Source organism: Sphaeramia orbicularis, chromosome 9, assembly GCF_902148855.1.
Source record: "Sphaeramia orbicularis chromosome 9, fSphaOr1.1, whole genome shotgun sequence".
Lineage (NCBI taxonomy): Eukaryota > Metazoa > Chordata > Actinopteri > Kurtiformes > Apogonidae > Sphaeramia > Sphaeramia orbicularis.
In genome coordinates, this window is record NC_043965.1 from 8,006,299 (window position 1) to 8,020,495 (window position 14,197).

The 14,197-nt window shown below is 35.0% G+C and overlaps 1 protein-coding gene across 2 annotated transcripts in view; it reads right to left on the bottom strand.

The window, feature by feature from the left end:
* Positions 1 to 2,775: 2,775 nt before the first annotated feature.
* The window catches only part of ehmt1a (euchromatic histone-lysine N-methyltransferase 1a), a 37,329-nt gene continuing 25,907 nt past the window's right edge, over positions 2,776 to 14,197 (bottom strand). For both annotated transcript variants that reach the window (XM_030143712.1, XM_030143713.1), the window contains exons 17-23: positions 13,643 to 13,787; positions 13,407 to 13,484; positions 11,256 to 11,371; positions 7,972 to 8,058; positions 7,799 to 7,877; positions 5,113 to 5,288; positions 2,776 to 3,246 (exon numbers count right to left, since the gene is read on the bottom strand). In XM_030143712.1, the coding sequence (XP_029999572.1) occupies positions 3,150 to 3,246; positions 5,113 to 5,288; positions 7,799 to 7,877; positions 7,972 to 8,058; positions 11,256 to 11,371; positions 13,407 to 13,484; positions 13,643 to 13,787 (778 nt within the window). In that variant the 3' untranslated portion in view covers positions 2,776 to 3,149. The remainder of the gene's footprint in view (positions 3,247 to 5,112; positions 5,289 to 7,798; positions 7,878 to 7,971; positions 8,059 to 11,255; positions 11,372 to 13,406; positions 13,485 to 13,642; positions 13,788 to 14,197) is intronic.

Below are 14,197 nucleotides of genomic sequence, written 5' to 3' on the forward strand. Positions count from 1 at the left end.
AATACAGGAAATATGTGCATCAAAATTAACTCTACAATTAACTCTAACCCTAACCCTTTTTACAAATGATCTACCTCAGTGGTGTAAATATGCCAAATCAAAAAACAGCTTCTATAAAGTAAATTGGTCATGTTTAGTGTGATCTCCCTTTGCATTTAAACATGTCTTTAACCCTTTTGCACTGTAAGACTGGATAAGTTGAGTTTACTTTAAAAAATCTGAGGAAAGTGGTTGCCTTAAAAAATTTAAGTAATGAGTAATGAAAACTTGAGTGTATTAAACTTAAATGCCTGATTTGAGTGGAATTGCTATTTTAAGTACAACACACTAAATTCCAAATTAATTTAACTTAAAATTTGTCACAATGTCAATTGCTTTGTATAATCATTAGGCTTAATACCATCAGTTCATTGTACTCAGTTCCAAGTTGGTTTAAATTAAAATGTTTTGCAATATAAATTGCTTTGTAGAATTATTAAGCTTAATATATTGAGTTTATGACAAGTTCATTTAATTCAAAATCACATGCAGTATTAATTTCAATAAACAACAACAGAAAAAAACACACAAAAAAAACACAAAAAAAAAAAAAAAAGAAAAAAAAACACCAAAATGACACTTTTTCTTTTTGCTGTAGAAGTTTTAACTACAACATGAAAGTCATGGAACATAATGTCTTGGCTACATAACCAGATGTTTCCAACCTTTCTCTCTGTGCGATAGCATTTTTCTGTCTAGTGCAGGGGTGGCCAGCCCTGGTCCTGGAGAGCCACTATCCTGCATGTTTCAGATGTATCCCTCTTCAAACACACCTGATTCAAATGATAAGCCTATCATGAAGCTCTGCAGGAGCCTGATAACGACCGTCAGGTGTGTTGGAAGAGGGAAACATCTAAAACATGCTGGATTGTGGCTCTCCAGGACCACGGTTGGCCACCCCCGGTCTAGTGAATGAATTCTTAGCCCTACTTAAAATCAGGTTGGAAGGTCCATGCTTTAACAAACAACCTTAAATCAGTAGCTCCTGAGAACATATTTCACATAAAACATGAAAAGGTCTTGCACCAACATTTTCTCAGCTCTTTCACAATAGCACTTCTACTGCTTAAACAACTGAATTGCAATAAATGACATCAAAATATCAACAATATGGATTGATATGCTGGCTATTCTTCTGTTTTAATTAAACTGACCTGGTCGACAAAATAACACATTTCGAACAATGAAATGACAACAACTGGATCAACAACCCATGATATCAGTACCAATGTCATAAGACATAAAAGACAAACAGCAACACGCTTTTTGAAAAGTGCAACATGAAAAACTAACCACCTGATACCTGGAGCAGTAGCATAATTATTTGAAATCCCATTTCAGACTTAAAGCTGGTTTTCCACCTGGTTCAATTCATGATCCGCTCATCATCAAGCTCTGCAGAAGCCTGATAATGATGGAATGGCTTCCAGGTGTGATGGAGGAGGGAAATATCTAAAACATGCAGGACGTAGTTAGAAGTAGCCCCTTCTCCCCCACTAAAACATAAAATCAACTATTGAAATGGTAAATTGTAAAAATACACAAAATAAACTTTCCCACAAACAACTAGATGTACAAAGTCCCAGACACATCAAGCTGACTTCAGAGATTAAATCTCAACTGCAGCTCAGTTTGTGATTTGGAGCAAAAGATGCAACTGCCCAATGGTGGCCCCTCACAACTCCGTGGAGATAAAAAGGTGTGGTCATGACTAAAACTTAGTGATTTAAATCCATTCAACTTAAACTTTTTCATACTTTCAACTACGTCTACAAATTAGTAGAATGTACTGAACATTTTAAAGTTACTTACAGTGTGGAGGAATCTAAAATCAGCAGAAAGACTTTACAAAAAAAAAAAAAAAAAATACATGAGAGATGTTCTATTTATTATTATTATAAAGGAAAAAATGATCTACGTCAGAGATTAAAATGTGCTAAATAATAAATAAATAAAAAAGCTTGTATAAAGTGGTCAAATTTAGCATGACCTAACTTTGCATTTAACAAGTCTCTAACCCTTTAGCTCAGACAATATTAGATTCATTGCATTAATTTTCTGATGTTTTATACCAGGGTTCACTCAACATGTCAGATGTTTCTAATTGTTTGTGCTGCTTCTTGTCAGGGGGTCAAAGGTCACACTAAATAGTGACTTTAACCTTTTCAACAAGTATTTTCTTGTTATATCTGAAGAGAAGAGAATGAGAAATAGATATGTTCGCTCATTTTAAACCTGAAAATCAAACCAGATAAAGGTAGAATAAGACTTTTACACAGTATAAACTTATCCGTTGAATAATTTATGCAGATATGTTTGACTGTTTTCATAAGTTCAGTTGATAATATAATTCTCTTTCAGACACGTGTACATGGTCAGTTAATTATATATGAATTAATAACCTGAAAAACACAGTATTTAAATGATGGGCATCAATTCACATTGTAAAAAAACAGTGACTTTCTTTAGTGTTCACAGTCATTTTTAGATTTAATTTCAGTTCAGTGATCCATTCTCAGACAAAAAATGTAAAATATAGACTTAAAAGAACCAGATGAAACACTGGATTTTTTTCTAAATCACAGACTGATCGAAAAACAGAATAAACACAAGAGCAACAGAGGTTTGGAACATTTCTCTGGACCTTTGGGAGTTAAATATTTAGATCTGAGTCCAACATGTAAGCATGGAATATAAAGAAAATGAAAGAAACACTAGTTGGAAACAACATTTTTTAAAAAGTGTTTAATCATTTAATTGACATGTAGAAAAAAAGCACATTCATAAAAGAGATTAAACTACCAACAACACGACTCACAAACATGATTCTCTAGATTATGAAACACACAGTATTAAAACATGTTGTGGTATTTTTTAACCTGACAGTTTGCTCTTTTAACCCCTCAGGTAGTGTTTCATGATGCAGTGTCCTTTAGTAACCTGATTACGTGTATTAAGAATAAGTTAGATCCCAGATTTGAACAGTGTCTATGGTAAAATTATTGTTCTAAAATTGAAATGACAGTGTTGCGCTGTTACTCTGCTGTGAGTTTTGGTTCTGTGATGTTTCTGCATTTCCTGACACACAAGTAGAAATGACAGTGAGGTTTCTATCTGCTGGTGGAGGCGTGGCGACACTTCACAGATCCGCACTGGCAGGTGAAATACTTGCTCTTCACCCTCCAGTAGTGATCGCCGTAGTCGAACCTGTCAGGAGGAAAAACCGAGCCTTCAGTCAGTTATACTGGCTTTCTTTAAATAATAATAATAATAATAATAATAATAGATTTTATTTATATAGTGCTTTCCATCAAAGTGCTTTACAACACAACAAGAAACAGCGTGCTTGCTCTTTATCCAAATACAAATTCCAAACTTTTTCCAAACTTTCTCCAAACGGCAGACCTCGACTTTATGTTAGTTTAGTTTTATTTCAAGCACATAAAATTATTAGGTAACAAACAACAATCCCATACAGACAAACAAAATTTCCAGCACTCAAAAAGGAGTAGGAAGAAGTATAATTTGTAGACTTCCACCCCATTCACACTCCCCAACAGTAGGTGGCGGTAATGTGCTGTAATGCTAATTAACACCAGACATTTCACAGCATTAAAGAAGACCCTAAAGTTTGTATTCATATCATGGAGAAACTCAGGTATGACAACGACTACATCAGATATGGTTTTACCTACATTGGATGAAAAACACAGTGTGTTTAATGCTTGAATTAGTGACTGAAAGCACTTTTAATTTTTAACTGAGTGCACATTTTGGTTGTGGTTAAAATGTACCTGATTTAGTGTTAAAGGGAATCTATATCATAATACTGGAAGGTGTAAGAGTGTCTGTGTGTCTGTATCTGCACAACTTCTGAGAAATTGAGATGTTTTTAACTGGCCAATTTGGCATCTACAGTTAAGGAATAGTCTCATCTCTACATTAAACATCTTGGCAAGTTGATAGGACCAATATTTTGGGAGATTTTAGTTATTCTGGAATACAACAGCCTTACAACAGTGGTTCCCAACTTTTTTTGGCTCGTGACCCCATTTTAACAACACAAATTTTTAGTGACACCAGACATTCAAAACGGAGACTTTTTTTTTTTTGCTAAAATTAATTTGTTTTTGATCATGTAATAGTTTTCTATACTATGTCACAAATAAAGGTTAATTTTAGACGACATTTAGTATATATAATGTATATTATTATGGACGGAGGCAGTAAAGCCAGGTGTAGATTACTGCACAAAGGGAGAATTTGACTTTCCTTGGTCAGGATATGTACAGTCAATCCAGCTTGGATTTACAAGGCTGACAATTAATACTGAACAAACAAGAACTCAAACTATGAATTATGAAAGAGCTGCAGCATCTGAAACCGACCACAATGAACATTTGACAGATAAACAGAACCACAGTGCTTCAGTTTCAGACTCACAGTTTGTCATGTCTTTTACATATTGTGATTGTCTCTGTCAACTCACCAGATATTTTTTATTACCAAGTTTTTTTTTATTTTTATCAATTACTAGAAATTTCAGGCGACCCCATTTGAATTCCAGGTGACCCCATGTGGGGTCCCGACCACAAGGTTGAAAAACACTGCCTTTCAATCAAGTTGCGTTGCCCATGATGGTTGATGGGAAGCACGCTACCTCGCTGCATGATGGGAAATTAAATTAAAAACAGGAACACAATGACCCGTAGTTCCCCACAGATCAACGTGCTAGTATTTCCATATTTGGCATCACTACCTACTGGTCAGTTTGGTTCATCATTAAACTAGTAATATTCTGTTTTATCCCAAGTTCAAAACACACCATCTTTTTCTTAAATAAATTTGAGAAGTTTAACTTGTATAAATTTGGGTCTTGTCTTGTCATTGAGGGCTGATAGTGGGTCCTGAATCCAGACCAGTTCAGAACCACTGGCCTTGCTGGTCTAATAACCAGTATTTCTATTTTTGCTGAGTTTAGGAACAGGAGGAGCGCTTAACAGCAGCTAAACAGGCCTGGAGCTTTTTGTATTTGGTTTTGAGCAGGAGGAGGATCTTTTTTACTCTACTCACCCGATCTGGTCTCCGGCTTTGATGGATCTGCTGGAGAAGAAGGCGATGCGTGGGAAGCGTAGGTCCTGGTGCATGGTGAACACCTTCACCGGCAGCAGGTTGGGCTCGCACAGATGGTTGATGAAGCGGCCGACGTTGCCAAAGAGTCTGGAATCGATACAGTGTACGTCCCCGACCTGCCAAGACCAAGACCAGAACAGTCATATTGATTCTCCAGGTTCTTCTTCCTACTGGCTTCTGCTGCAGCATCAGCTTCCAAACTCAAATCTGAAGGGCTGTTTTCTTCAGGTTCACATGAAAATCAGCGTGTCATACCAGGGGAAAACGCCAAAATGCTTAAAAGATTAACATTTCTGATGTTAGTCAAACAAGTTACACAAATGTCATGACTGGTTGATAAAGGGGGACTTTTGATTATGCTGATGTGACTCACTTAACCCGACAATAGGGGCAGGAATCAGGAAACTAATTAGAGACTGAATTAACTGGTTTGGTCCATTAATCGGCTCTGATGGGACATTTCACCAAAAAGTGGTGTTGGTAGAAGTAGACAACAGATATAAGGCATCAAAAAAAGAAATAATGGCTTTGAGAGAAGTCAACAGATAGATTTTAAACTATTAGTTCAATGTTTAATTCTATATTTATTAACTTTTACTGAAAATCATTCCTGCCTTTTGCCATCACACTATTTGATTCCTCATTATAACCACATCATTTTTAATAAAACAATATTTTTGCACTTATTTATGTGTATTTCTTTAATTATCAGATTGATAATATATTGTCTACTACATATTGTACAAAGTGCTGTTCTAACTGTGTCTTAATGTGTATGTATGCATTTTTTTTTCTCCTCTTTTTAGTTGTACTGATCATTTCTTTCCTGCTATTTTTTATTATACTTGAATGGACCCACTGTAACACACAAAAATTTCATCCTGGGATCAATAAAGTATTCTGGTTCTGATTTAAAATCCTGTGAAATAAAAATCATTTTGGACAATTTATTCATTTATTTTTTAAATTTACATTTGTACTTCTTTTAATTTCAGTTTTTATGCTATATATTAGCTCCTATAAAACACTGTTTATAATTCCTCTGTTAAAAGCACTGATAAGTAGAATGTGCATTTAATCCCCAGTTCTTCATCTGAAACCATGAATCCTACCCATACATTGACATACTTCACACAAAATGCAGTTTTGACACTTTTTCACATCAGATATGATCCATTTGGACGTTCAGAGGCTCTGTAGTGAACATGGAAACACTGTTATTTTCTTGATTCACTAATAAAACCAGTACAGTGGGTTTGAGAACTGTCTGTTTATATGTTCAGTTAGTTATATATTTTGCTGAAAAAGTCACCTTTTCTTCAATTTTCTGTGCTTTGATATAACTTTTGAATTTACTCTGAGTTTTTATGTCTGTCTACATGATCAGTGAATTAAATGTCAGAAATTATTGATTTTCACTGAAAAATGCAAAATGTAAAGGAAGATGTTATTGTAAACAGTGATAAATCTTTAAAATGTAGGTTATTTTACATTTGTTTGAGCATCTTAACTCGTAGCCCAGGTCTTAAACTTTCTTCTTGTCCTGGTTAAAATCCACTGATGATCAAACTACACGACCTTGTTGAACCGTGACCTGAAGTTTACAGGAAGTCTTAGACCAGAGTGGAAGTAGTACAGTAAATCTTGTGTCTTCTATTAGTTTGCAGGTTGTGTGAGGTCGTCCAGTGCTGGGAGACACATCTCAGCATAATAAACATCACCACTGCTCTTAATACATAAATGAATGAATAAATACATAAGTAAATACACTCAGGATTTGCACTGAGGCACAGTGTTTTTCACTGAATACAGAATAAGAGGAGGGACGGGGCTTTGAGGAGACAGCATGCACCCTAATGTATCAGATAAGGACAAAAAAGGATTTTTCAGTAAATATTGCTCTGTTTCAGCCTAAACACCCTCTACTGGCTGCCGCAAACTCAAACCACCATCTTTAACCCTTATGTTCTCAGCAAATTTACTATCCTCTGATTACCTTCATGGCAAAAATGTGCATGCATAAAAAACTACTATAAAATCATCAAACACCAATATTTATTCCCTTTCCCTGTTCCCAAATGAAATTTTCTCGATATCTAACCTTTCTTAAGTGATTTATCACCATTTATTTGTAATATTATCCTCTGTATGTTCTACTTTATCAGTATAAATCGGGTATTTTCCTGTATTTAATTTACTGATCATGTAGATGTTCATTAAAGATCAGATTAAAGTTGAGGGTTATTATACAAAAAACAGAGAAAACCCCAGAAAAAGTAGCTTTTTCAGTAAAATATATCATTAACTGAACATAAAACAAGTGTCTCCATCCACTGTCATTGATTCAACTCCATGGGTTTTACTGGTGAATCAATGCTGTAGAAGATGACAGTGTTTCCATGGTAACTATGGAGCATCTGTCATCATATCTGATGACCATGAAAAGACGACAAACTGCATTTTACACCAATTATTTACATGTATTGATAGGATTAGTGGATCAACAGGTATTAAATGGTTTAGATCAGTAGATGGTTTTGGTTGGTGATGGATGTTTGGGTCTTTATGGGTTAAATGCCAGAGGAGGAGCTAAGGGTTAAATTTTCATGTCAACTAATTCCATCACCTTGTTGTCCAGGGTGAAGAGGAAAGAGTCGTTCTCTCTTTTGTCGGCCTCCGTGTCGCTGATGATCTCCCCGACGTACCTGTGGAAACGTGTCAGAGCACAGCTTCTGTTCAATATTTGACGCTGTAAAACACTGGATTCGCTCATTTCTCTCAAAATGCGCCCGTCCTCACTCGCAAATGAACGTTCCTGGAGGGATGTCCTGCATGGCCCTCACCCCCCAGCCCATCTTCTGCGTCCTGTACAGCTGCAGCCGGACCCTGAAACAAAACAACCGCAAACAAGGCAATTACCTCCTCCAGCGGCTGAAGGACCGGCAGCACCAATCACAGCAGTAATATGACAAAAGATCACAGTGATTTGATTCAGCAAAACACAGACTGAAGACAGGAAAACAACTCAGAAAGCTAATCTGTTTCTGGGAACAGAGTGGGCCTGGTGCGGCACACTTTAACTCAGCTGTCATTACCAGTGTTTACTGTGTAACTTCACAACAGGGATAACGGACATGGGATGGAATATAATGAGCAGAAAAATATGTCATTTCTCTACTGTACAATAGCCCTGTAGAATGTGAATTATACGCAGTAAGTTGTACAATAGCAATGCAATATTTATTTCATATTTATCCAAACATAAATGCGCTATTTTTATATAGACTTGAGTTCATAGATATACATACTGTTACATAGGTAATATATACTGTTAATATTGTGTCTATTCATATTTAATGTCGATTTTTTATTGTACTTTAGTTCTAGTGTTTTTGCTCTATTCTTATTTTCTGAAGTACTGCTTTAGTCTACTTTTAGTTCTATTATTTTACTTTGATTGATGATATTGATTTAATATTCACTCTATTCTTATTTTCTGGTGCATTGTTTTTTTTATTCATATTGTTTGCACTGACTGGAGTAGCAATTCTAATTTTACTGCATACTCAATGACAATAAAGGCTATTCTATTCTATTCTATTCTATTCTATTCTATTCTATTCTATTCTATTCTAAATACATCAGCCAGCCTTCAGTTTTTCTCCTATACTAATAAAAACTAATAGAAATCCTAACATTTTTCCTTTCTAACAACAAAACTCTACTACCGTACACTACATGTATATGAAGGGTTAAATATACTTAAAAATTCATGAAACTTTGCACATGTGTCAAATTTTTAGGGGTCTTGGGTGTGGGTTTGACCAAATCAATCAGAGAAAACGTTAAAAAAAAAAAAAAAGCCCCAGCATGCAGTTTTATTTGCCAAATTACCAAAGTCATATGTCAAGTCTGGCCACAACAACTGCAATTTAAGGTTAACTTGGTGATTTTTGACATTTCCAATAACGCCCCCTTCTGCGCACCTCAGATTCATATCATCTTACTAAAATGCTGTTGCTATATTTCTTTCATTTTTTGTGACTTGATCAGTGAATTTACGGTTGCAAAGTCTTCAAAATGCTGACTTTTTAGTCAAATGTAATTGCTGCGTCAATGCAGGGGATTTCAATATCAATTGTACCTCAAACAAACACGTACATAGTATCCACAAAAAAGCCTGTTGAAGCCATAGTGATACCAGGACGTTCACTATTTTGGTTTGGAAATACAACTTATTCCATCTGTGTAAAGTATTTATCAGAAGAAACACAAGCTTAAGCATAAAACAAGTATCAAAGCTGCATAATCACTCATCTCATGGAGTCTGTGCTGTTATAAAATCATGGGTATAAATGATTACATTAATCTAAGGCTTTATTTTTTGTTTTCTCTCTGATTTCAGAGCTCTTAACATACTTTTGGGGGTATTTCCTGCTGCCCTTTACTGCCCTTTACCCTAAAAGCCGTCTCCCCAGTAATGTCCCAAGTCCATAAATAACATTAACATACTGTAGATATTGCAAATACTGTATATTCTGCACTTCCTGCAAATTGGATTTCCTTCCTGTGTACTTGAACATGTGTAATGACAATAAATATGAATCAAAATAATGTCAATGTGTAATAATAAAGTTCTGGCAAATTAATTTGATTCCTCTGTGTTTGACTAAAAACTAAACTGAACTCATGCAGTTTTAAGTTTAGAAGTAGTGAAAAAATATCAAACACAGTAAAACAAAAGTGCAGGTATTAATACAAATGTTAATGTCCTCAGTATAACCTTTGTTTTTCTGACTACGTGTACATTTTTTAATGCAGTTTTTGTGCGACTCTACACCATTTCCACAGGATTTCCTTGGGCTGCTTTTACATTTACTCCCAATTTGCTTACATTCCTTTTTCATGATGCTGAGGCTATTGAAAAAAAATCACCTCAACTTCATAATCTGCATAATGAAGGCAACTAACTAAGATTTAGGTCATCACCACCTACTCCAACTGATCAACAGCATTAGCACTATCATTAAAATAAACCTCAAGCCATGTAGGATAAAGAGGATCACTCTGTTTTACCCCCTATAGTTGTTAGAAACCTGTTCAGAGGGAAATCATTTATCTTAGTACAAGCTCCTGGGACCTCAAACAGAGACTTAATGGCTTAAAAAGGTAGCATTTACCCCGGCTGTGTTTAGACCATACATCAAGAGATTTAATGTTTTTATGAGCTCGTCTACAAACAAAACAGCGCTAATTTTTTTTTTTTTTTTTAGATTTGATTAGATAGAATTTTATTGATCCTTTGGGCAGCGCCCTCAGGAAATTAAGGTTCCAAAAGCAGCACAAACACTGAGCATACACACACATACACATTTGAATTTCCCTAGGGATTAATAAAGTCTGTCTATCTATCTATCTATCTATCTATCTATGACACACCGCAAGAAAAAAGCTATAAACTATAAAAAAAACTATTAAAAAAAAAGCAGTGAAAAAAAAAAAACCGCAATTGCACATACGAAAGAACTAGTAGAAACAAGTGGCAAAGTAGTAACAATAATAATGATAAGTATCTTATTATGTTAAAATATAATATAATATTATAGTATGCACAATAAGTGTAGATAGGTAGACAGATGGACGGACGGACGGACGGATGGACGGACGGACGGACAGACAGACAGACAGACAGACAGACAGACAGACAGACAGATAGATAGATAGATAGAGTTTAAGAATCACAGAATAAAAGTACTAGTAAAGACAAGTGGCAAAGTAGTAAAAAAATAATAATAAAAATACTATTAATAATAAGTATCTTATTATGTTATAAAATTATAGTGTCCACTATATATATATAGCTTAAAAATCACAGAACATAAGTTATAACAAAGTGATATAGTAATAATAATAATAATAATAGTAGTCATAACAACAATATATGAGCAACATAAATATGTAAGTAATAATAATATGATATAATAATACGATGATCGCCAAGTATTAAATCAAATGCTCTAACTGTAGTTTATGTAAATCAGAAAAACCTAAAAAAAAATGTAAGAAAGGGAGTCCTTAGTCACCTCAGACCGTTCTGTACCACTCGGTTCCGGCAGGTTCTCCAGCAGGAGCAGGCGTGGTTGCACTCAAACAGAACCAGAGGCTCCCGTTGGCAGAAGTCCAGAGGCAGCCGACCGTCCTGAACGCAAACAGAGGAACACATTACAAACTTTTACCTCCTCTGTCTTTCTGTCTCGGTTTCAAACAAAATGATAAAAACTAGGAGAAAAAAAAAACATTTTAACAGGACACTGTACATTAATTCATATTGCTGTAAATGCACCAGTTAGCCCGATGATTATTGGTCATCTACAGTCACTGGACAGATGTTAAATTATCAAACAGGTTATAAACATACATTTTAAAAAAATACATATATATAAATTTAAAATACTTAAACACAGACAAGTACAAGATGACTGTGCAATACAAAAATATACAATTAATTACTCATCAGACAATAAGTAAGTAAATTATTAAAATACACTTTGCACTTGGACATATTAAAAAATGCGACAGACAGGAACAAAACAATGTCTAATGTTGGCAGCTCCAGTTATTATTGCAGCAGTTTTTTAGATGCATTTTGAACTCATTATAAGACGTCAGTTCTGACAGAGTTCCACTCATGTGCAGCTGTATCTGACCAAATGCACTTCTTCTCAGTGGAACTATGCCGTCCCCTCCGGCTGCACCTCCTGTAATACGGTACGATTTTGATTGACTAAAGCTTTGCAGATGCATGTGCCAGTTTTATCCCGGCAGATGGCAACATGTCACGAGTCCTTGTTAGAGATCTGTCCAGACCTGGCAACATGAAGGTAAAGTTACAGAATCTTAAGTAACAACTGTGGTTTTCCTTCTGTTTTCTCACTACAGAAGCAGAACGGAACACTTTGCACATAAGCTGAAACTTCTGTCGACAATTTACATACTTTGGAATACATCTGCATTTTATGTACTGTTGTTGTTCCAGTTGAATTTCTTTGGTTACGGAAAAGTTTTTTTTTTTTTTTATCTAATAGCCTGGTCTTAGAAGGTTAAACACGTTCATGGAAACAGACTTACTGCTTCAGACATCCTCATTTCCTCAGGAAGATCATTCCAGAGCTTTGAGCTCTGACTGTGAGGGTTTGGATTTAATCTAAACGTTACCAGTGTTAAACATTTCACTGGTAAAACTCAGAGAAAATTTTAAAAAGCGAACTAAATGGATTGTAAAGGTTAAAGTCAATTAGAATCATCTGACATGTTGAATGAAACCTGGTATAAAACATCAGAAAATGAATGCAATACATCTCATACTGTCTGAACAAAAGGGTAACATAGAATAGAATAGAATAGAATAGCCTTTATTGTCATTGAGTGTGCAGTAAAATTAGAAGTGCTATTCCTGTCAGTGCAAACAATATGAATAAAAAAACCAATACCCCAGAAAATAAGAATAGAACAAATATAAAATCAATATCATCAATCAAATCATCAATCAAAGTAAAATAATAGAACTAAAACTAGACTAAAATAAAAATACACTTAAAATAAGAATAGACATAATATCAACAACATTAACAGTATGTGTATCTGTGAATGAGTCTATAAAAATAGTGCATTTATGTTTGCTAAATACTGAATAATATTGCACTGTTTTTGCTAGAACAGAGGAAATGCACGACCTGCAGTGGATTACTGCACAACTTATTGCACATAATTTACATAACACGCTGCTATCACACATTATTGGGAGAAATTGCATGAGGATACATTGAGGGAAGTGATTATACAGGACAAAAACAAGAATTATGACTTTTTGCAGTTAACTTAAAGACATGTTAAGTAAAAAAGGAAGTCACATTAAATAAGACCACTTTGGTTTATAGAAGCTGTTTTAAACCTGAAAAATTTGTTTCTGCTGCTGTTCATACTTCACATATATCAGATCGAATCTAAATACAGAGACAAATGCATGTGTGGTCATTAGACCTTTACTAAACCAACAAATATAACACTGAACCAGGACTATTATACAGAACTGCATTCTATGTAAAAGCGATATTATTTGAAAATGCATTGTCATCTGCTGTCCTTTGCAGATGAGTAAAGCATAAGAAAATAATGTGATGGAATCTTTTAGGACTGAAACTAAATGTGTGTTTGTGCACAATGTGAGTACTTACGCTGTCGTACCAACACCTCAGACTGAGCTGACCACACATGCAGGTACTGGATGAGCAGTCGTCTGTGCAGCTGCAGTGCTGAATGACACAATAAGTCAAGGGTTGAGTTAGGACCAGTTTCAGATATTGATCACATGTTCATATTAATGCAAACCCAGTGGATCAAAAACACAGAAAGCTACAGGAACACTTCACACAAGCTTTACATAAAAACACAGATTTTCCTGGATTCTGACCTGTAAGTGAGTGATGTCCTTGTCTATGTTCAGTGGGGACGTGACACAGTTATCTGGGATGTACTTAAAGTTTTCAGGGCATGGTTCGCTGTCCACACCGTTAACACAGGTGATGGGAACTGACTCGTACCCCCGAGAAATGTCCCTAAGAGGAGAAGAAATGAAGCTTATGTTTCATGATAAAATAGAACTGCAACAACTAACCCAGGGCTGTCAAATTTATTTTCTTCCAGGGGCCACATTCAGCTCGATTTGACCTCAGTAAAATAATAACATAACGTCTAAATAATGACAACTTTTTCTCTTTGTTTTAGTGCAATAAAAAACATTAATTAAAGTATTTACATTAACAAACTATCCTTTCCCAAAAAGTGAATAACCTGGAACAAAAAATAAGTTCAATTTTAACAATATTATGCCTCAACTTATCATTTCTACATGTAAATTACACACAATGTTACATGAACATTTAGTAACAGGCAGAATATTGAAAAAAAAATTGCACTTAATTTTCTTCTTTCTTTTGATAATTCACATTTTATTGTTAAAGGATAG